The sequence below is a fragment of the Sus scrofa genome, chromosome 15 (assembly GCF_000003025.6).
Source record: "Sus scrofa isolate TJ Tabasco breed Duroc chromosome 15, Sscrofa11.1, whole genome shotgun sequence".
Classification (NCBI taxonomy): domain Eukaryota; kingdom Metazoa; phylum Chordata; class Mammalia; order Artiodactyla; family Suidae; genus Sus; species Sus scrofa.
This window is the reverse complement of record NC_010457.5, coordinates 66,105,413-66,129,506: the sequence shown is the minus strand read 5'-3', so window position 1 is coordinate 66,129,506 and position 24,094 is coordinate 66,105,413. Positions and strand designations below refer to the sequence as shown.

General features: G+C 44.9%; 1 protein-coding gene across 11 annotated transcripts in view; it reads right to left on the bottom strand.

Moving 5' to 3' along the window:
* Nucleotides 1-24,094, bottom strand: part of TANC1 (tetratricopeptide repeat, ankyrin repeat and coiled-coil containing 1) — a 245,833-nt gene that overhangs the window by 36,494 nt on the left and 185,245 nt on the right. For all 11 annotated transcript variants that reach the window (XM_021074763.1, XM_021074760.1, XM_021074762.1 and 8 more), the window contains 6 exons: nucleotides 23,155-23,312; nucleotides 20,355-20,586; nucleotides 18,828-18,994; nucleotides 15,802-16,409; nucleotides 13,007-13,115; nucleotides 11,301-11,423 (listed from right to left, as the gene is read on the bottom strand). In XM_021074763.1, the coding sequence (XP_020930422.1) occupies nucleotides 11,301-11,423; nucleotides 13,007-13,115; nucleotides 15,802-16,409; nucleotides 18,828-18,994; nucleotides 20,355-20,586; nucleotides 23,155-23,312 (1,397 nt within the window). The remainder of the gene's footprint in view (nucleotides 1-11,300; nucleotides 11,424-13,006; nucleotides 13,116-15,801; nucleotides 16,410-18,827; nucleotides 18,995-20,354; nucleotides 20,587-23,154; nucleotides 23,313-24,094) is intronic.

Here is a 24,094-nt window from a genome sequence, read left to right as displayed (position 1 = left end):
TGTCCCCCAACAAGATTAGTATCTCCTGTAAACAGAATCCTCCTTCACTGTGGGTGGGAATGTAAATTGGTACAACCACTATGGAGAAGAGTTTTCTGAAAATAGAACTACCATGTGATCCAGCAATCCCACTCCTGGGCCTATAAAAGGACAAAACTATAATTCAAAAAGATACATGTTCATAGGAGCACTATTCCAATAGTCGAGACATAGAAACAACCTAAACATCTGTTGACAGATAAATGGGTTAAGAAGACATGATGCATATATACACAATGGAATACCACTCAGCCATAAAAAAGAATGAAATAATGCCAATGCAGCAACACAGATGGACCTGGAGATTCTCATACTAAGTGAAGTAAGAAAGAGAAAGGCGAATACCACATGATATCACTTACATGTGGTATCTAAAATATGGCATAAATGAACCTATCTACAAGACAGAAACAGATTCACAGACATAGAGAACAGACTTGTGGTTGCCAAGGGGAAGGGAGAGGGAGTAGGAGGGACTGGGAATTTGGGGTTAGTAGCTGCAAACTATTATATTTAGAAAGGATAAGCAATGAGTCCTACTGTACAGCACAGGGAACTATATCCAATCTCCTGGGATAGACCATGGTGGAAAATTCTGTAAGAAAGGGAATGTGTGTATATATATATATATATATATATATATATATAACTGAATATATAAAAAATGTAAATATATGTACAACTGAATCACTTTGCTGTACAGCTGAAATTGGCTCAACATTGTAAATCGACTAAAATAAAAAATAAGAAATGAAGATTAACATCTCATGCAGATGTCAGTCACAACAGCATTTGTGGAGAAGGGCCATATCCTTAGTCCAGCACTTCTCAAACTTGAGCATGCACCAGTATGACCTGGACATGTGCTGAATGTGCCTGTTCTCAATAGTGGGAATGTAAAATGCATATAGCTGCCATGGAAAACAAGGTGGACATTTCTCAAGATCCAGCAATCCTACTCTGGGTACATCCCCAAAACAAATGAAATCAGGGTCTCTGCACTGCCATGTTATTGCAGCACAATTCACAGTAGTAAAGAGATGCAAACAAACTGAAGGATCAACAGATGGATCAACAAAAGTGGTGTGTACACACAGTGGAATATTACTCAGCCCTTAAAAGGGAGGAAATCCTGTCACATGCCACAACATAGATGAACTTTGAGAACATTATGCTAAGCGAAATAAGGCAGCCGCAAAGAGATGAATACTCTATGATTCCACTTATGAGGAGCATAAAGTAGTCAAATTCATAAAGAAAGGAAGGCGAATAGTGGGTGCCAGGTCTGGGAGAATGGAGATATGAGAGACGTTTAATAGGTATGGAGATTTCATTTTATTCTGGAGAGCTATTGCATAATAACACGAATATATTTAACACTATTTAAGTCTACTCTGAAAAATAGTTAAGATGATACATTTTATATGCTTTTTATCATAGTTAACAATGAAAATTTAGGGAGTGCCCTTGTGGTGCAGTGGATTAAGGATCCAGCATTACCACTGCAGTGACTCAGGTTAAATCCCTGTCCCAGAAACTTCCATGTGCTGTAGGCTCGGCCAAAAAAAATGTTTTTTAAATTAAAAAGAAATTTAGAAATGCACATCCTCTGGGCTCAGACCTCTGGTTTCAGTAGGTCTGAGGTGGGGCCTGAGAATGTGCTTTTTTCTTTCTTTTTTTTTTGTCTTTTTAGGGCCATACCCATGGCATGTGGAGGTTCCCAGGCTGGGGGTCCATTGGAGCAATAGCCGCCAGCCTATACCACAGCCACAGCAACACCAGATCTGAGCCTCGTCTGCTACCTACACCACAGCTCATGGCAACACCAGATCCTTAACCCACTGAGTGAGGCCAGAGATCAACCTTGCGTCCTCATGGATGCTAGTCAGATTCGATTCCACTGAGCCACGACAGGAACTGCTTTTTTAAATGAATTCCCAGGTGATACTGATGCTGTTGGTGTAAGAACCATACTTTGAAAACCACTGTTTGCTCTAAATAAAAACAGAAAATTCATTTCTGGGGCAGTGAAATTGTCATCACAGGATTAAATAATTAATAGTGAGATAATAAAGCCTAAAGTAAAGGCAAGTACTCTCTTTTCCTCCCAAGGAAGTGTGCCTTTAAGAAGAAGCAGAATCCATGCAAATGTTGATGTGCTTGGGACTCTCAGCAGCACAGACCTAGAAAAGCATCTTTTTCCACTAGCTACTCCATTCACCACCCACTGAACTCCTTGGATACAGATAGCAGAAGTTTGTTATGTGTATGCTTTAATATAAAAATCACTGAAAACTTTATGCAAATTTTAGCTATATGAATACCTTAAAATCTCCAAATAATCAAAAAATGATACCCTTTTTAACACCTATCAGGATGTCTGCTGAGTTTTTTCAAACAGTTCCCTTCATTGGTCCTGACGGGCATCCATCACTCCCCCTGATAGACCTGGGTTCCCCACTCAGTGTGGAAACCACAGAGACTGGGTCACTTATTTGGCCAGAGACACACAGAATCATTAAAAGATAGAGAAAGGCTTATAAAATTCAAAGTATTTCAATGATATAATGTCTGCAAGAGTAGTTGACAGAATACTTACAAATTGATAGACATTATTACTTTCATCTGGTGGTGACGCCACACCTGAGAATAGGTGTAGCACAGATAGCATGCAGACAGGTTAGAATCCAAAGCACAGAATCTGAGGAGGTCTTGGTTGCTGCTGAGGCTGGAAGCCCAGGTGACCCAGCCCTTCAGCTACTTCTCTGACCACCCCTCCCCGCACAGGGACCAAGCTGGGTCTAATGCTTGTCCTCTAACAAAGGGTAGGCATGCCCCAGCCCCCTGGCCTTTACCTATGCATCTCCCTCTGCCAGGAATAAGTGCCCTTTCCATAGATACAGATAACAAAGGATCACTTTCTATGGTCTTTGCTCCAAGGCCAGGGCAATGCTGCACACACCCCCACCAACCACCAACCACAGGCATAGCCCTCCCCTCTGCACACTCCATTTCCTGGCTTAGTCCATGGCACAAGACACTGGTTCCAAAATACAGAGGTTCACAGAGAAGAGAGGCAAATGAAGCCCTTTCATGGGCAAGGAGAGACCACCGGTCTGCTCCTTCCCACCATTACGTCCATCCCTTACATTTCAGGAGGGGTGCCTTGTACACAAGGGACAAGGAGGCCCCTGTGATCCAGCACCTGCCCTGTCATTCACACCATCAGGGGGTAGGGGGTGGGGGCACACCCTTCACCCTACCCAGGTCAGCACCAACTCAACCTCCAGCCTCCTGCTGCCAACCAGCACGTGTGGATGGAAGGGCAGAAAACACAGGAACAAGAAATCAGGAGAGGTGCCCGTGTCCCAAAAGTGACATGTGACCCAGGGCCTCGGCCAAACTCATCCCTGCTGGGCCTGCTCCACAAGTCCACACAGGTGTGCTCTTAAAAATAGCACCAAGGGGAATGTAAACTAGTGCAACCACTGTGGAAAACAGTGTGGAGGTTCCTCAAAAAGCCAAAAATAGAACTACCATACAAACTAGTAATCCCACTCCTGGGCATCTATCTGGAGAAAATCCTAACCGGAAAAGATATATGCACCCCAATGTTCTTTACAATAGCCAAGCAGACATGGGAGTAACCTAAATGTCCACTGTCAGAGGAATGGATAAAGAAGATGTTGTACATATGCACGTGGAATATTAGCTATAAAAAGAACAAAATAATGCCATTTGCAACAACATGAATGGACTTAGAGATAATCATACTAAAGGAAGTTAGAGAGTGAAAGACAAACATTATATGATATCTTTATATGTGGAATCTAATGAAAGAATACAAACGAACTTATTTGCAGAACAGAAACAAATTCACAGATTTTGAAAAATTTACAGTTACCAAAAGGGACAGGTCAGGGGAGGGATGGACCGGGGGCTGGGGACTGGCGTATGCACACTGTGGTATATGGAATGAGGTCAATGGAGACCTGCCATATAGCACAGAGATCTCTACCCAATATCCTGTGATAATCTCCATGGGAAAAGAATCTGAAAGAGAATGGATGTGTGTACATGTATAACTGAATCACTTTGTTGTCAGCAGAAATTATCACAACATTTAAAGCAACAAATACTTCAATAAAACTTTAAAAATTGACAAAAATAAAATAACTCCCAAAGCAACAGAAATAAAAGCAAAAATAAGCCAATGGGACCTACTCAAACTGACAAGCTTTTGCACAACAAAGGAAACCATAAAACAAAAAGACAACTTACAGAATGGGAGAAAACAGTTTCAAATGATGCAAATGACAAGGGCTTAATCTCTAAAATACACAAACAACTTATACAACTCAACAGCAAAAAAACCAACAACCCAACTTAAAAATGGGCAAAAGACCTGAATAGACATTTCTCCAAAGAAGATATACAGATAGCCAACAAGCACATGAAAAAATGCTCAACTTCACTGATTATTAGAGAAATGCAAACCAAAACTACTATGAGGTACTCCCTCACACCAGTAAAAATGGCCTTCATTAGTAAGTCCACAAATAACAAATGGTGGAGAAGGTGTGGAGAAAAGGGAACCCTCCTGCACTATTGGTGGGAATGTCAACTGGTACAACCACTATGGAAAACAGTATGGAGGTACCTTAGAAAACTATACATAGAACTACCATATGACCCAGCAATCCCATTCTTGGGCATGTATCTGACAAAACTTTCCTTGGAAAAGACACATGCACCTGCATGTTCACAGCAGCACTTTCACAACAGCCAAGATGTGGAAACAACTTAAATGTCCATCAACAGATGACTGGATTAGGAAGATGCAGTATAAATGCACAATAGAATACCACTCAGCCATAAAAAAGAAGAAACTAATGCCGTTTCAGCAACATGGATGGAACTAGAGACTGATACTAAGTGAAGTAACTCAGAAAGACAAATACCACGTGATATCACTTATTTCTGGAAACTAATGAAGTAACTCAGAAAGACAAATACCACGTGATATCACTTATATCTGGAAACTAATATCCGGCACGAATGAACCTTTCCACAGAAAAGAAAATCATGGACATGGAGAATAGACTTGTGGTTGCCAAGGGGAAGGGGAGGGAGTAGGATGGACTGGGAATTTGGGTGTAATAGATGCAAACCATTGCCTTTGGAATGGATAAGCAATGAGATCCTGCTGTATATAGCACTGGGAACCTATACCTAGTCACTTACGATGGAGCATGATAATGTGAGAAAAAAGAATATATACATATATGTACAACTGGGTCACCTTGCTGTACAGAAGAAAATTGACGGAACACTATAAACTAGCTATAATGGAAAAATAAAAATTGTTATTAATATGAAATAAAATAAAATAAAAACACAGAGGGGAAATGTTAAATAAATAAATAAATAAAATAAAATTTAAAAAAAAATAGCACCAGGAGCTCCCTGATAGTCTCGCAGTCAAGGATTTGACATTGTCACTGCTGTGGCTCGGGTTCGATCCCTGGCCCAGGAACTTCCATATGCCGCAGGCAGGGCCAAAAGAAAAAAAACATAGAACTGGACTCAAAGAAGATTTGCAAGCATTTTCAAAGTCTAAGTGGTCAACACAAGTAAGAGTTTTTGAGAAAATTATTCCCCTTTGGAAGGTATGTGCTTAGGGGTAGTTTTCCTAAAGATATTTGCTATCAATTCACTCCATCTGCTCACTGGGAAAAACATTTCCTACGTTGGTGCCATGCTGCAGGTATCTTTACCACTTAGTGCCCAATCTCAGCTTGTGGATCTTCCTCAAACCCACGTTTCTTAACCCTGCTCCACAGTGAAACCACCTGGGAGCTTGCACATTTCCAAAGTCTGCTCCCCACTCCTTGGAGATTCTGACTTGGTTGGGGCCCAGGGGCTCCCGGGTGGCTCCTGCTGGCAGCCACAGCCGTAAACATGTCAGGTGATGTATGCACCTGCGGAGGGGGCATGGGCTATTCTGCGCCAGGCACCCTGCCTGCTGTGTGATCTGGGGCAAGCTATCGCTGCCCTCACCCTCAGTTTCCTTCTCTGAAAGGTGGAGATAAAAACAGTTTCACTTCCTTAGATTGTTCCAAAGATTAAAAATGAACGTGCCACACACACAAAGCACTTAGCACAGCCCTCAGCATCCTGTAAGTGCTAAATAAATATTACTTGCTATTGTCACAGGCACCTTTAATGGAATGTTCAGAAGGGGCCAGGGCCCCAGGCCCTGACCCCGGCAAGGCTCAGGAGGGTGCTCTGCCCCAGGCACTCGGTGATCCAGAGGTCTGGGCCCCTGGGCCACTTGCAACACCAAGCACAGGGAGAACTCACGCTTATTTGAGGGCAGATGTAAGTCATTTGAACCCATCAAAGCCTAGTGGTGGGTAGCTCCCCTGTACCACCACCAACAGGCACAGCCACAAGTTCTTAGATGCTGACATCAGAATCTCAGTTTCCAGAAAGCAGACAAATCATAAATAAAGATAACTCACTTGACCACACAATAAATGGCAAGAATTCTCCCAAGAGCTTTAATATCTCAATGAGGGTTCCCCTCACTCTCTATAGCAGGTTCTTTTGTTATCTCCATTTTACAGGTGAGCAAACTGAGGCTCAGAGCAGGTAAGGCACAGGTTATCCTGAGTCATAGACAGTGCAGCTGCGGAAGCGGCCACTCTGGCTAAGATGACACTGCATTCAAAGAAGGTGGTTAAATGGTTCTTCCTACACATTTTTCCCACCACACAGAAATCTTCTGGTCATCACCACTGCTAGAGCACTCCCTGGATAACACCTGAGGATAGTAATATTGTCTCTACACTTCTGGATTTAACAGAGGCAAGAAAAAAAAAAGGAGTAAGGGGTAGGCAAAATGATGTGGTCAGGAGGAACAGAAGAGGCAGAGTCCAGCACGGCTGTAAAGTGGGAGGCACAGTTTTCTCATAAAATACATTGGAGGTTCTCAATATAGCTGGCGTACTGCCTAAGAGTTATGCAGAGTATGACAGGATCCTCACAGCCAAGGGAAGTGAGGCCAAGGTCCACACATCACTCCTGTCTCCAGCAGAGAGAAGAAGCACAACCTCCATTCTCTTGAGTCCACAGCCTTGGGAAGCCTGTGGCTGTCAGCTAGTCCAATGGGACTCTGTGAGCACAACAACCAGCTGGCACGGAGCCTAGAGGCAGTGATGGAAAGGACCCCAGCCAGGGCCCAGGCGGGCATAAGCCTGGGCTGGCACAAGCCTGGCCTGGCAATATGAGTCCATGTTGTTAGGAATCTGCACGCCACCAGAATTAAAATACATCTACCAAGCAATCATCCCAGAGCAAGTCACTTTAATTTACCAAAGCAGCAAACTGCAATTATTGCTCAAAATGACATCTATTCCTGTATGACAACATTTAATACTCTCTAAAAAAAAAGATTCCTTAATTGCATGCATAATTTTAAATTACTGTAATTTGTTCAAGATTCTGTGAAAACTCTTTTTTTTTTCTCTTGAGAGATAAAAGAAACAGTAGGATAATGGAAAGACTTAAGATTCTGTAACCAAGTTACACAATTTGGGGGATAGTATAGATGTAGGTGACACTAGAGTTCTGTAAAAGAAAGTAAAGACGAATAACTCAAAACTGCCAGTATGTTAAAGAGGAAAGTTTATAATCTCGGGCGGGTCAAGCTCATTATCACACTGTACCTTTTCACTGGCTGTCTTAAAAACTCATATTCAACTAAGTATGATGTCTCTCATTTACTTTACTCCACATTAAAATAACTTTTGTGTGCACAATTCATTAAAATACTGAAAGCATATTGTCATTTAAATTTTTTTCTCTTCCTTGTCATCATTACATTTTCTATTAATTATGGAGAAGACAAAAGACAATACTTTCAGTTGAAATGAGAAGTGAAGCAATGTTATTATAATCAATTCAATTCTAATTTCTATAAAAAGTAAAACAAAAACTCTTAATACAATTTCTTTATTAGGTGAAGTCTACACTCAGCATGTTTGCTACCTTTTTTTTTTTTTTTTTTTTTTTTTTTGTCTTTTTGTCTTTTCTAGGGCTGCTCCCTCGGCAGGTGGAGGTTCCCAGGCTAGGGGACTAATTGGAGCTGTAGCCGCCAACCTATGCCAGAGCCACAGCAACTGGGGATTCGAGCCACGTCGGTGACCTACACCACAGCTCGCGGCAATGCCAGATCCTTAACCCACTGAGTGAGACCAGGGATTGAACCTGCAATCTAATGGTTCCTAATCGGATTTGTTAACCACTGAGCCATGACAGGAATTCCATCTACCTTTTTATTCAGAGTAACTCTATTTAGAAGAGAAGCTCTCCCTTTGATCAGGAGCAACGGCTTAGCTCTAGTTCTCCTTAAATACACAAGTGGCTTCCCTGTCCCCACCCCATAAAACTTGCATGCGGCTTCAGTCGGAACGTAAGCCCTCAAGCCTGCTCATCTGGAGAGTGAGTGGAACCAACTGAAAAGCAGGGCAGAGCACAGGGCTCCTGGGAGCGGCTCTCCAGGGCTGCTCTGCTCCCGGGCTCCCTGCCGAGAGGTGAGCCAGGCTGAAATGCAACGTGCCCATCCTGGAACCCTAACAGGGCTGAGTCTGCCTGCATGAGGCAGCACTTTTACCTCTGCAAAGACCTTGTTGGCATCCATCTGGGGCTAAGAACTTTTCTCTAACCAACACCCAGGCTCTGCAGTGGGCAGCAGGGCTGTAGGTGTGCTGCCCCAGGGTCAGAGCACCTCTAGGTCCTTCCTGACACCCAGGCTCCTCAGTCAGCATTCTTATACCCTCCCTTCTATACACGAGGAGGTGGGAATATAATTTATACCATGGGAACTATGGTAATAATACTTTTTAAAAATTTTTTTGCTTTTTTGGGCTGCACCCATAGCCTATGGAAGTTCCCAGGCTAGGGGTTGAATTGGAGCTACAGCCACTGGCCTACACCACAGCCACAGAAACATCAGATCTGAGGTGCATCTGCGACCTACACCACAGTTCATGGCAAGGCCGGATCCCCAACCCACTGAGTGAGGCCTGGGATTGAACCTGTGTTCTCATGGATACTAGTCAGGTTTGTTTCCGCTTCATCACAAGGGGAACGCCTATGGTTAATAATACTGTATTACGTATTTGAAAGTTGCTAAAAAGAGTAGATCTGGAGTTTTCCTCACAAGAACAATTTTATAACTAGATATGGTAACAGATGTTAACTAGACTTTCTGTGGTAATCATTTCACAGTACAAATATCAAATCATTAGATTGTACATCTGAAATATATGTGATATATAATGAAATATAATGTGAAGTCAATCAGACTTCAACAATAACAACAAAAAAGAAAATAAAGAAAAACAGCCTGCCTTCTGTATCACTAGGTTCTGTACCTGTGGAGCCGACCAACTGCAGATTGAAAAATCTTCAAAAATAAAAACTTCCACACAGTTCCAAAAAGTAGAACTTTTGAACTTTCTGTGTGCCAGCAACTATTTACATAGCACTGACATTGTATTAGGTATTATAAGTACTCTAGAGATGATTTAAAGTATACAGGAAGATATGCATAGCTTATTTGAAAATTATGTGCCATTTTATATATGGGACTTGAGCATCCTTTGGTATCCACGGGGGGTCCTGGAACTGATCCTAGGGACCAGTGTACACCAGGAAGGCAGGGAAGGGAGGAGAGGGGGCAGAGCACACAGAACCAGACACAGTAAGTGCTCTGCAAAGCCTCGATCCCCAGACACATATCCAAGGTGTAGGTGCTGAGGATGGCACGTGATGACAGCAGGAGAGGCACGCAAGTCCCCCCGGAGTGTCTCTGGGAGTGTCCTACTAGGTGCCGTCTCTGGAGCACGTGACCCCCTTCTGAGGTGGGTTTGACAAACCAAAGTGAGGGAAGTAGAAGGAGATGCCTGGAAACCCCAGGGCTTCATGTGACCACACTGTGGCCATGTCAGGCCACCCTTGCTACTAAGGAGAGAACAGGTAGGGCTGTTTTCAAGGAGGGGATTGAAGGGAAGGAAGGACCTCACTCTGTGGGAAAGACCTCAGAGCTTTTGTAGTCAACATGGCACATCAGGGCTTGGGGCTGGAAGGCCTGGAGTCTGGCATATACGGCAAGTGGGTGCAAAATCTAAAATGTGGAGGCACGGATGACCTCTTACTTGGCAACTGGGGAAGATGGTTGTAAATGGCTATCATGTAAGTCAGTAACTCTCACACTCTTGGTGGGAGTTCACCCCTCTTTGTTGCCCTAACCAGACACTGGGCCTCTGTGAGCTTTAGATTCTTGCACTGCACTAAATGAGGAAGGAAAAGCTATCGTAAAAAGCTCAGGCAAGATACTGTGACAGGATAGCCACCGATCAAGACTGAGGAAACTGGAGTTTCCATCGTGGCTCAGTGGTTGATGAACCCAACTTGTATCTATGAGGCTCAGCAGTAATGAACCCGACTAGTATCCATGAGGATGCAAGTTTGATCCCTGGGTTCTATCCCTGGCCTTGTTCAGTGAGTTAAGGATCCGGCATTGCTGTGAGCTGTGATGTAGGTCACAGACGTGGCTCAGATCCTGCATTGCTGAGGCTGTAGTGTAGGCCAGCAGCTGCAGCTCTGATTCGACCTCTAGCCTGGGAACCTCCATGTGCCGAGGGTGAGGCCCTGAAGAAAAAAAAAAAAGAGAAGACCGAGGAAGCTCTTGGCTCAGCAGCAGGCAGACCCTAATACACTTTCCGTGGTCAGAAATGCACGCACACACAAAACCTTTATAACAGTTTTCCTCTCTGTGCCCATTGCCCTGTGTCACTCCTCAGTGTTTAATTTCCTATGAAGCAGAAAGAGATTGTCTAGATTAGAAACCAGGATGCCTAAAAAGTCAATTTTTCCTGGAAATCTCCCTCTGACCTTTGGTTTCCTTTGTGAATTGCTTCCTTGTGGCATCCACTCTGAAATGGTCACCATGTGCTCACATAGCTGCCCCCAACCACCCCGCCTTCCTTCCCACCCCCCTGCCCCACTGGAAGCTAAACTTGCAGCAGAGAGCCAGTAACAGAGCATCCAAGTCTTTGTGCTTTACGCCAGGGAAAAAGCATCTTTAGAAGCTTCTCCGCCTCCTCAGACCACCAGCCTGCAGGGACAACAGGACCACTGGAGCAATAGTGGCCGTGAAGGGGCTCTGGCCCACCTGGCAGAGGGCCGCTCACCTTCACGTTGGGAGTGTAGAGATTCCTGAGGGACGCCAGGGCGGCAGACAGCCCTTCGGTGCTGTACCCGATCCACAGGGCTTGCAGGTGGCTTGAAGAGATTCCTGTCTTCTTGCTGAGACCCTGGAAGCAATAGCGACAAATCAGCTCCCATGTCTTTTTTCCCACCTGCAGCGTGGATCTGAATGTGGCTGTGCATACTAAGAAGGCCTGGACCTGGGAGCCTACCTGCCCTAAAACCAAGGGCTGCAGAACCAGCCTGCCTTTGCTACCTACATGAGCTCTCAGCCTGGGGAAAGGGAAGGCAGATGAGGAAAGAGTTTCTTTTACTTTTTCTTTTTTTTGGTCTTTTCAGGGCCACACCCATGACACATGGAGGTTCCCAGGCTAGGGTTGAACTGGAGCTGCAGTGGCTGGCCCAACCACAGCCACAGCAACGCCAGATCCCAGCCGAGTCTGTGACCTACACCACAGCTCACGGCAACTCTGGATATTCAACCCACTGAGCAAGGTCAGGGACTGAACCCGCATCCTCATGGATACCAGTCAGATTCGCTTCTGCTGAGCCATGAAGGGAACTCTGAGAGAGTGTCTTTTTATAGAGGTTTTCCAATCAATGTAAGGAAGAACACCTGTTAGCGCATCAAGCATCTGTAACCCCTAACAAAGGAAGAGACCAGGAGTGGCCAATGGCATCACACCAAGAGGACCAACTCCAGAGGCTTTGCCTCCTGATGCGAGATGCCCCAGACAGGCTCACAGAGCGTTTCCCCTCCGAGGGTAACAGGCAGACCTCAAAGACACGGTGGGCTCCACTCCAGATGACAGCAATAAATCAAGCACACAATTTTTCTGGTTTCCCAGTGCACAGGAAAGTTATGTTTACATGACACTGTGGTTGATTAAGTGCAAGAGCATTATGTCTAATAAAAGTACATACCTTAATTAAAAAATACTTCATTTCTAAAGAAATGTTAACCACCATCTGGGACTTCAGTGAGTCATAGTAGTAACATCACTGAACGCAGATCACCAGAATAAACATAATATTAATGAAAAAGCTAAGAATATTTTAAGAATTACCAGAATGTGACAGAGAGACCTGAGGTGGGCAAATGCTACTGGAAAAATGCCACTGAAAGGCCAGCTCAATGCAGCATTCCCACAAACCCTCAATTTATTAAAAAGCAGTATTTCCAAAGCAAAAAAAAAGCCAAGTGTGATAAAATGAGGTTTGCCTTTATAGTAATCAAGACATACTGAAAAAAAAACAAAACAAATCAAAACTGAACCTGATTAAGCCTCTAGACATCACTATCAAATAACAGGAAATCCAGAGAAAAGAGGGCCATGTTAACCTACATCATGAGAAATATGGACAGAATCAGGAAATCCAGCTCATGCGAAACTACACAGGTCACATAACTTGGGTTCTTCATCAACTAAATAATAAGGAGATAAACAGGAATGAATGCAAAGGAAGCTTTAAGTGAAAAGAAGAGATTTGGTGGGGCGGGGGGTAAAATATAATCACAGCATTTAGATGCAACTTGAGTGACTGTAAATGAGAACAATGGTTTCCTTTCAGGAGGAAGTAGAGGGTGGTGTTCGGATTGGGGCTCACGTGGAGGGCTCTGCAGGTTGATAAAGGCGCCTTCAGGACCAAAACCTCAATGGAACCCTTCTTCCAGTGCCGTGGGTCTCACCTTGAAAATGTGTGCCTTCAGGATGTGGTGGCCGAGCTCCATGGTCTGCTGGCGGTTCAGCTTGCCCTCCTGTCGAGAGAACATGAAGGCCAGGAGAGCGTGCCCATTCCTAGGACAAGAAACACAAAGGTTGGTAACCAGAGATCCCGGTCAACCTAGTCGCAGGCCCTCGGGGGAACACTGCCACACACACCCCTGAACTGTTCTCCTGGTGTTTTAGCATCGCCCTACAAAATGGGTGGAAAACTGCCTCTCCACAGAAGATGGTCAATGCCATTTATTCTTCAAGTAGCTTTAAGGGCTTTCTCAGGATTCCCCACTCTCTGGAGTGACTCAGAGTGAAGTCCTAGGACAGGGGAGGTCTTTACCTGTGGAGCCAACCACTCCCTGTTCACTGTCCATCATTCTCTCACCCATTTGTTGATTTATGTCTATCACCAAAATGTAAATTCAATGAGACTAAGGGTTGCCTAAGTCAGACCTAGAGTCACAATACCTAGCAAATGCCCAAGACGCAGTGAGTATTCAAAACGTATTTCTTGGAGGGATGGATGGAAGGACAGATGTGCAAATGGACAGGGAGAGCAGAAGCATCAATGGATGTGACATTCAGTACAATCACCATTGTGCAGACCTGGGCCAAAGGACAAGGCCTTACAATGGAAGGGAAAAGAATACCAGGTCATGTGCAGCAACCATTCACAATCAGAAAACCAGACATTCTAGGACTGAATGAACACAGGTCCTTGCAGGGGTGAGAAGAGAAAGAGTAGAAGCTCCTTATAGGAATAAGACAGGTCAGCTGTATGAGTGGGTTTGCTGTCTGGAGACATGATAAGACATTCAACTGATGCCACCAATTAATTCCCCCCACTAATCTTCTCATGAAGGAGCCATCCTACCCATTTTCCTTCCCCTGTAGGTCTCATTCTATCTCCTGTGGACTCCATGCCTCTGTCTGAACTAATCTGTTTGGAAAAGATGCAAAGGGTTGTTTACTCCAAGAACAGTGACTTCTGTGCTAGGTGAAATATTTTCATTTCTATAACCCTGATAACTCTGAGGTCTGTTTTGCTGAGGAAAAGATAAACATTGTAGAAAAGAATTCTTCTAAATGCGTTTTCTAACAGTTGCTGATCCAGAGGATTAAAAGTATGATGCTTGCCTGTTTCTCAAATCAATGATAAATAAACCATGTTAGGGACAAGGAAATCGGGGCATATGAAAACCAAGAGATTGCTTTTTATCCTCCAGGGGAAGACATGATATTTAAGCCCACACTGCGTGAGTGTCCATCTAACATGTTGTAAGGGTCTAGAGCACATACGCCATGCTCCTTTGCAGACACTACCTCCCAGAACTCAAGTCTGATTTTCCCTCTCAGGTGAGAGCCTCCTGTGTTCCCATGGAAACTACTCTCTATTACCTTCCAGTGCTCCAGGCACTCCTGGATGCCATCCATGGGCTGGTCCCAGAGTTCAACCTGGCCCATATCACCTCCACGTCATCTATAGCATCTCCTCTCCCACTGCCTTCAGGCCAAGCCAGCCATCTACCTCATGTCAGCAAGGCTGGTCTCTACCTCACTGCCTTCCTAGAAAACACCTGCGTTTTCCTAGAAAATCATCTGATTTGGCCAAATAAGTCACAGTACACATTTCACCTAGATATTACTGTCTGGCTAAATAACCTGGAGTTACAGGTTTTTTCCCCAAAGCAGGTTCAAAAGACGATAAACTTTTAGCTCAGTGTCGCCTAGGAAAACACCCGACCACGACCTGAAAGAGCAATTAAACCCAGGGGGTCGGCATTAAGTCAATATCCATGGGAGGAAGGGATTATGGGGCTCACAAGCGCTTATTCATTTCATCTCTAGGCCCCAGCATCTGATCAAATGCCCAGTCCAGACAAAAGGGAAGAAATGAGTAGCTTGTCAGACCTGCTATAAAAGGTAAGGAGCCATTCTGACTCACAGAAGGCAGAAATCATTCAAGACAGCAAGGATGCTGGCCAAGGTCAGGGCCAGGCACAGGTCTTGGACATGAACACACCCTTTTCTGAGAGCATCAGCATCTCAAATTCCCTGTCTCTCATCCTGACTAGCACCACACCACAGGGTGGGCAGGCTTCCCACCTGCCCCCTCATCAGGCAGTGAGGGAACCTGAACTCTGGCCCAGCCTTGCGGCAAAGTCTCTTGAAACTTTTGACTGTCTGGATACAGCTGCCCCTTCGCCATTTCATAAATGGGGCATCCTCCAGACCCCCAAATCCCAGTCTGTTACACTGTGCAGAACACAAATACGAAATGAGGTGGCCAGATGTGATCACTGTGTCTGAGGGCCAGAGGGGAGCACATCAGATACCTGGGACAAGATGCCACAAGCTCAAGAGCAGGCAAGGAGTGGCAGTGCTGAGGATGCAGGACAGTCCACAGATCCCCAGGGAAGAAGTGGGCTGGGAACGGGCTCTAGAGGAGCTGGCTGGTCCCTGCAGCAGCTATCACACATTCACACAGGTGACCCCTGTGCCAGGGCACAAGGTCTAGAAGAGGACGCCAAAGACACCCAGGTACTGCCCAGTTTCTCTTTTATCCAAATGTACTGAGGAGTCCTAAAAGTCCAGACATTAAGGAAGGGAGCTTTGGTTTAGTGGGAGGGAGACTTTTCCATCACCCCTCCTGAATTATTCATGCTGTGTTGCCCTTCTGTGAAATAGCACGGATTGCGTTTGAAATCCCTTTCCTGAGCGCATATCAGACTCCCTGCACAGAGCTGCTAGAAGAGGCCTGTCATACCTGGGCTCACACAGGAAGGCTGTGTTTTCGCCATCTGCTCTCCAAACAAGCCACTCCCTGAAGGATGGGTGACAGAACATGCGAGTTTTGTCTCGCCTCTTGATGAGGAAACAGGAGAGGGCATCCATCCTCTGCTGGAAGTCCTCCCAGCCCTGCTCCCCTTGGATGTGGCCGGCATTAATTGCCTGGAAGATCTGCTCATCTGTCATGGGGTGGAGGGACGCGAGGGCCACGTTCAAAATCGGAAGCGCTCTCTCAAAGGCGGACTGGGTCATGAACTTCATGTTGCATTGAAGCAGGTAGAGTTCAGACAGTGACACAGGCACCACCTTGTAGCTGGCGCTCTTGATGACCAGGTGCCCCCTCTGGAAGAGGTCCAAGGTGAGCTTGAGGTACAGGTAGGAGCCCAGGCTCCGCAGCACCAGGTGGCTGCTTACTTTCCCAATGAGGGCAGCATCGGCCTTGCCGTTCAGGGAGATGTTGCTGAGGATGTCCTGGCTGCTGTGTACCCTGTGCTGCACGTAGGCGTGCAGGTCGCTGTGGATGTCCTTGTTGTCTGGAAAGTCATCTAAGGACAGCTTGACGAATGGCAGCTCACTGACAATTTCCTGCAGAAGAACGAGACCCACAGTGTCACTCCACAGAGGCTTCTTTTATGTCAGCTGCATTGCAAACCAGATCGACTAGTTCTCTTTCAAGGAGGATTTTCATGGATTACAGGGGCTCATTGTTTTGTATTAAAACACGTAATAGGATAAATGGAAGATAAAAAGCTTACGTGAAAGCAATGCCTGATGTAAGATCAAATCAGAAAAGGCTTTCCCGAGGCCCTTATCCAGGACACAGAGCCAAGCGAAATGGCAGAGCCTCGAGCACTCGGCGGCGACCTGGCTGCACCAGCAAAGGGGCATCGAGACCCCCAGGTGACCTGATATCCATAATCCTCACACTGTGTAACTGGTTACATAATAAGGACAGACACAATGCAACACTGTACATCTAAGCCCATGGCCAGACACTGAGATCAGATACCCACTGGCTACATAACCAAACCAGGATATCCGAAATTGCCCCCAGCCTGTACTCTGGTGACAGGCTGTGGTAAACAAAGCTGCTGGACTTCCATATAGCCCAACTTTTTTATTTGCTGGTTTTTAGTAAATATTTATTTATTTTTGTCTTTTTAGGGCCACACCCGTGGCATATGGAAGTTCCTAGGCTTGGGGGTTGAATCAGAGCTGCAGCTGCCTACACCACAGCCACAGCAATGACAAATCTGAGCTGAGTCTGTGACCTACACCACAGCTCATGGCAACATCAGATCCTTCACCCACTGAATGAGGCCAGGGATCGAACTCGCATCCTCATGGATACTAGTTGGGTTCATGACTGCTGAGCCACAATGGGAACTCCCTTAGTAAACTTTTAAATTGAAATACGACATACAGAGATGCACAAATTCTAACTGCATGGTGTCATTCATTTTCACAAAGTCACCACATATACCTGTGGGACCAGGAGGTAGACACAGAACCATACCAGCTCCCAGAAGCTCCACGTCCCCTTACCATCGCGCAGATAAGCACTGTCCTGATACCTAACAGCAGAGGTTAAGTTTTGTCACATTTTTTTAAACCTCCCACTATCATTTCTGAAGTAGCTCAGTACAAGTCCTCATTGAATGTGATATTTGTAGGAGGCAAGCTGAGGGCAATTACCTCATTTTACACGGATGCTAACCAAGCCTCCGAAAACTTACACAGCTAGCATGCAAAACACGGAACTCCTGCACTGTGTGAAAAATGACTGAAAAGTGTACGCTCCAAAAAACAAACACCAAGTTTAAATGAGGTCTCCTTCTACTTTAAATGAGGAAAGAACCTAAATGCTATTTTTAAGTAACTATCATCCTAAAAGGGCAAAAATCAGATTCTCATGTCTCATATCTTTACTAAAAATGGATAGGGGTAGAGGGAAGGAGTGAATGGTTAAGATATAACTTTAGGGTTCAAATGAGGGGACAGATGAGAATTAAGACACTTTTCATCTTGTGTTACCTCATGTTTAAGTTTTATGAAAAATGATACTTCCTTTCAAAATAGGCCTTAAAAATCTCTCTCCTTCATCAAAAAGACAACGTTGGATGGATTGGGAATTTGGGGTAAATAGATGCAGACTATTGCCTTTGGAATGGATTAGCAATGAGATCCTGCTGTGTAGCACTGGGAACTATGTTTAGTCACTTATGATGGAGCATGATAATGTGAGAAAAAAGAATGTATACATGTATGTATAACTGGGTCACCTTGCCGTTAGTAGAAAATTGACAGAATGCCATAAACCAGCTATAATGGAAAAAATAAAAACCATTACTAAAAAAAAAAAAAAAAGACAGTCCCACAGCAAATCCATACAAATAACTACCAGCAGGACTAACTTTAGACCCTATCAGACCTGTTAGCCAGGTACCTCACACAGTGAACCGGAGGAAGACACTTCATTTTTTTTTTTTTTTTTTTTTTCAGTGGCTGCACCTGCAGCATATGGAAGTTACTGGGCTGGGCTCGAACTGGACGTGTACACCAAAGGCCTACACCACAGCCACAGCAATACCTATCTGAGCCACATCTGTGAACTGTGCTGCAACTTGCAGCAATGCCAGATCCTTAAGCCACTGAGTGAGGCCAGAGATTGAACCCACATTCTCACAGAGACTATACAGGGTCCTTAACTCGCTGAGCCACAATCGGAACTCCTGGGCACTTTCATTTTAGAAGAATAGGTACAGTTTAATGATAATAGAAACTTACCTGACATCTTCATAAATGCACCTTGGGGGTAAAAAAAAGTCAGAGTTTTGCCTGCTGAGGGCTCTGTGGGCTAATATTTTAAGGTTCTGATGTAGTTTTCAATTCAGCAGCTAAATGGCTGACAACACTTTAAGCTGTTAGCATTAATCTAAAAATGTAATTGTAAAAACTGCAAAATTGGGGTTTGGGGTCTTAGAGAATTCTTTTTTTTCTTACCTGAAAATTTGCTCTTACAGTCACAATCAACTTCAACCAGGCAGGGAATTTAGAAATAATCTTGCTGATAAATGAAGAAAGGGTATCTCCATAATCAGGTTTATGAAACTCAGCTTCATTTAAGCCATCTATCAAAATAATGTATTCTTCTTCAGGAATTTTCTGCTCTAAAGGATAAAATAATTTTTTTAAAATTAAGAAATTACACATTTCTATAAGATAGCACCACCCAGTGTATTTTAATGTGCAATTTAAAGTGTTAGGGAAAACTAAAATGCTTTACATATGGCAGAAGAAATGGTTTTCACAGAAGCAGATTTTCTATTAACTTTGTAATGAAAACCAGAGCACAGCGCCAAAAGAAAAGCAATTCTCACAAAACAGTTTTCAGAAACATACTGCATTATACACATTAGCAGACTCTCACCCATGTATATGACACAGCTCTTCAAATACTCCCATCACTGTAGTGAGCTACAGCAAAGACAACTGACACGTATGGAGAAGAAACCTGCCAAAGACTCTAGGTTCCCCTCCTCCCAACAGAGCCCACTTGATGGATTCGGGGAAGGAAAGCTGACCCTCAAAGGGCAAAGCCTCCCATCCAAGGCACACTGCTAATGAAGGTGAGAACTCTGCTTTACATTCTCTTCCAAGCCTGAATCTAGTTTTCTTTTCTTTCTTTCTTTTTTTTTTTTTTTTTGCTTTTAGGGCTACATCCATGACATATGGAGGATCCCAGGCTAGGGGTCCAATCAGAGCTACAGCCGCCAGCCTACACCGCAGCCACAGCAACATACTATCCAAGCCGCATGTGTGACCTACACCACAGCTCACGGCAACACTGGATCTTTAACCCCCTGAGTGAGGCCAGGGATCGAAGCTGCAACCTCATGGTTCCCAGTCGGATTTACTACCACTGTGCCACGATGAGAACTCCCTGAATCTAGTTTTCTATTCATTAGTGCCAACCTCTGCCTAGGGATGAGGAGCAGGGAAGATGGATCTGTTTTAGGCCCCTCTCTTTGGCCTCTTCTGGCCCAGAGTGCTATGGAGGCGGGGAAACTAGCTCAAAAGGTGAGGAGCACAGGGTGGGAGGATGGAAAACCAATGGCCCCATAATACTAGTAATGCCTCTACCCTGGAGAACTTTCAAGGGCAAAACAAAACAAAACAAAAATCAAAGGAACACGTCTAGAAACGGCTTCATGTTCAACTCAACCGAGCAGAGGCCCCTGGAAAAGCATGCTGGCAAGTTCCCCCCAAAAATCAACTTACTCCCCCGCTACTTCAGAGTGCAAACTATGCAGGCAGCAGTTCCTAGAGAGCAAGTCACCTAAATAACCCATGGTTACAAATTAGCTACTTTGGAAATGTTTAATCCTGGGCTTAATTGTAAATAGAGATTTTCATTCAGAGGGTGGGGAGATGGTCAGAAAGAGGAGACACTCATCCACCTCACTCCCACCCCAGGGCCCCTCACACCCCCACCCCCTTTGGAGGACAGTCCTGGGGACAGGGAGGTACCGTTTCTCAAGCTTGTGAGTGGTTCCAGCACACCCCTCTTGAAGGCGGCCACTGGGTCCTGCACACAGGACCTGAGGCTCAGCATGCTCTGGAGCTGGGGCTCCTTTACCAGCAGGTCCCGGTAGGCAGCCAGCTGATGGGAGCGGCAGAGCAGAGCTGCGATGCTGTGCACGAACTCAGGCACCAGGCACGTGTAGGTGTTGTCGGCCTGGCAGTAGTGGTAGGCCACGACCTGCAGGGAAGCGGAGCCGTCAACACGTTCACCCTCTTCATCTGGCTCCTTCCACACGCTCCAACATGGATGCAATTCTCCCGTCCCCAAGAGAAGAAGATATGTTGCTTCTATTCCCCAAGACTGAGTCATCCTGCAGCTTAATTCATGCCCTTATTCCTTCACCACTGAAGGAACTTTTGACATTTGCTGAGTTCTATGCACACATTTAGTTGCAGCCACAAATTCCCCCTTGACTGATACTAAAATCAGCACAACTTACTATGTATTGAATATATATTAACAGGAGTCATTCATAAAACTTAAAGCCTACCCTGGCTTAAAACAATTCTGAGCAACCCAGAGGTTCTCGCCATCCACAAGGCTCATGTTCACCACATTTCTGTTTTCCCAAACATCAGCATCTCCTTGGGAAACTCATTTGCAGCTCCCAGAAAGCAGATAAAACTCAGTGCCTATGAAAGCCAGGCAGTCAAGTCACAGCTGCTTTCTCTCCCTGGCAGGATGGCGAGGCAGCCTGGCTCAAGCCCTGGGCCTCCTCCCTTCTCCTCCAGTGACACCACAGAGAAGTTCAACAGCAACACTGCTTGAAGGGGCAAAATGAGACACGACCAAATTCCTGCCTCTCACTTGAAGGGACACATGGGAGGGTGGAAGGTCCTGCTCAGGCACTGAGAGGATGAGGAGAGTTCTCTTCGTTGGGATGGGTTTGAAGTGGCAGCAGGTTATTTGTTAGAAAGACCCCCAGGAAAGTGCTAGATGCAGCACTGTCTTGAGAGTGGAGGGTACACTGCAGATAAAATGAAAAACTGGATACTTTCCCAAATGAGGATGAAGAGGGTACAATAAGGACAAAATAAGGAAGGTGAAAAAGGTTAAAACACAGTCTTATAAAGTGCGTTATAGTTTTCCACTTAGTCCTACATCCCCTGCACAAGTAGGACAAGAGCCACTGGGCTTGGGTTCAGAGCTGAGGGCAGCAGATACACAAGTTAAACACCTTGCCAGGGTGAGAGTCAGTGGAAGATCTCAGATCTGATTCCAGATCTGCAGACTCTGTAGCCAGTGGCAAGATTAGATGTGTCTAATTTGGAACTGCTAAGTGACTTCTGTCTTAGATCAAATTTATCATCACCACTCAGAGGAAAGCTGACTGTTCTTCCCCTCTCATGCAAACAGAGATTGGCATCAACATAAAGGACCGTGAGCATGTACAAACCACCAATGAGCCACTACCACAGTCCACCTGGCACAATGTTTGACAAAAGAAGTCTGGCAACTCAACAGCTGGGTCTGGAAAAAAAAAACTGGAGCCATAAGAGCTTTCTTTAAAAAATTTAATAAAGTGAACTTTACAGGATGTAAGAATAAGCGTAGTCTTATCGTGCTTTTGCTTTAGTTGTGTATGTGAAGATGTGTGTGTGAGCACCGGTTCTTCAGTGTAACATGTATTTCTTATGGTGGGTCACAGAGCGGTTTGAAAAAAATCACCATGACAGGGTAGGCTCTGAAGTCTGCACTATATCCCTCATCTCAGACCACCCACTCCTAAGCAGAAGACTGCCTCAAATCAGTGGTCAGGGCACCAGGGCTGCCCAGGCTGGGTGAGGAATGGCTTCGTCCAGGCAGCAGAAGTGAGGAGCAGGGGTCTGGGGCAGAGAAGCATCCATTTCAGTTCTCCTGTACAACCTCACCCCAAGGGCTTTGCTCCCTAGATGCCTCTCACTGCTGTCCATCTCTGGGGACTCTCTAGGAGTAAGCGATGAAACCGCTTTAATGCAGGAGGGCAGTTCATGAACCTGTGCTGGAGGTTGAGCAGACAGAAAATCTCAGAAGGACCTTGACTAACCATGCACCTAGGAAGAGAAAGTCAGCCAAGTCTCCTACAACACTGCAGGAAATCTCTGACAGAAAGACACCTGTAACCAGGGCTATGAGTAACAGAGCATAGGTGGAGGTAGTGGCCTGGGTCATGGTAAAGGCTTCCAGTCTCCTGCCTTCATATTAAACAAAGGAGAGTACATGATTAGAAGGATGGATTTGTGGTGAGTGCAACAATACCTCTGGCTGCTTTGAGGAACTCTTTCAATTCTTTTTTTAAAATTTTTTCTGTCTTTTTAGGGCTGTACCCATGGCTTATGGAAGTTCCCAGGCTAGTGGTCAAATCAGAGCTACAGCTGCCGGCCTACATCACAGCCACAGCAACACCAGATCCCAGCTGCATCTGTGACCTACACAGAAGCTCACGGCAACTCTGGATCCTTAACTCACTGAATGAGGCTAGGGATGGAACCTTCATCCTCATGTATCCCAGTCGGGTTTGTTACCACTGAGCCACAACAGGAAGTCCCAATTCATTATTTAAGATGAATAAAAGTCCACTGACAGTGTCCTAAGATACTAGTTTTCACTAATACCTCTTTTACTTGGGATGTCCTATCACAATTTTATCAAAAGTCATACTTTTGTGTTCAGCCACACTTGTCTCTGTTTTAAGATTTCATTTTCAATTCATTTCTCAAAAATCAAACTGGCAAAATCTCTCCCCCACAGAGAAGAGCAAATTACCTTAGAAGCCAGGTATTTCACTGCATCTTCTCTTGGTCTCTGGTTCTCAGGAGTATCAGAACCAGACCCAGGGGGCGATTTAGCCGCATTGGTACCACTTGTAGAAGCACTTGGTGAAAGCAATGGAGTGAAAGGAAGATCCTGGGAGGCATCTGAAGCTGCAGCAAAGAGACCAGTTTCATTATTTACAGCAAGGACAGGGGTGGATATTAAACATTTGTCTTGGTGGGACCCAAGAGTATTTTAATAGGTAATGAGTGACCGTGGTACCAAATGCAAAGGCTCAAATGGGGATAGAAGGCTTCCTCTTAGCCCATCTCCCATCACCCAGCTGCCCTCCCGGGAGAACTGCTCTTGCTGCTTTCCTTTATTACTTTTTTTTTTTTTTCATTTAAAAAAACCCAAAAAACAAAAACAAAAACAAAAACAAAACCTTTCATGGTTCACCTGCTCCTGTTCAGCTTTTAAAGACACTTTCTTTTAATAGGTTTATTTACATATAAAATAAGATGTGGACAGTCAAATATTTGGCTCCTTCCCATTTTAGGTTCATTTTTATACTTTTGGTAAATTGGCACAGAAGACAGGCTGTGAACAGGGTAGAGAATTCTGCACAGACTGCTTCTGCCTTGTTCTGCCAGAAGTCTAACACTCCCGCCCCTTGGTTTCAGGGCCCCAAATTCCCCAGAGCACTTGATCAGGCCCTACTGCCCATATAAAGAGGGAGGCAGGTCTTACAGCTGGACAATTCCAGGGCTCACCCTGGGTTAGAGCTGGAGAGACTATGAGGGATAAACAGCTCTCCAGCATATGATCGCAAACCTGATACAGCAGCTGGACCAACTTGAGGCAAATGGGAAATTTATGTCCATCCAACAGCCATTTCCTCCATCTAGCTTATATTAACATAATAAACTAGACAAGCAGTTAAACACAGACA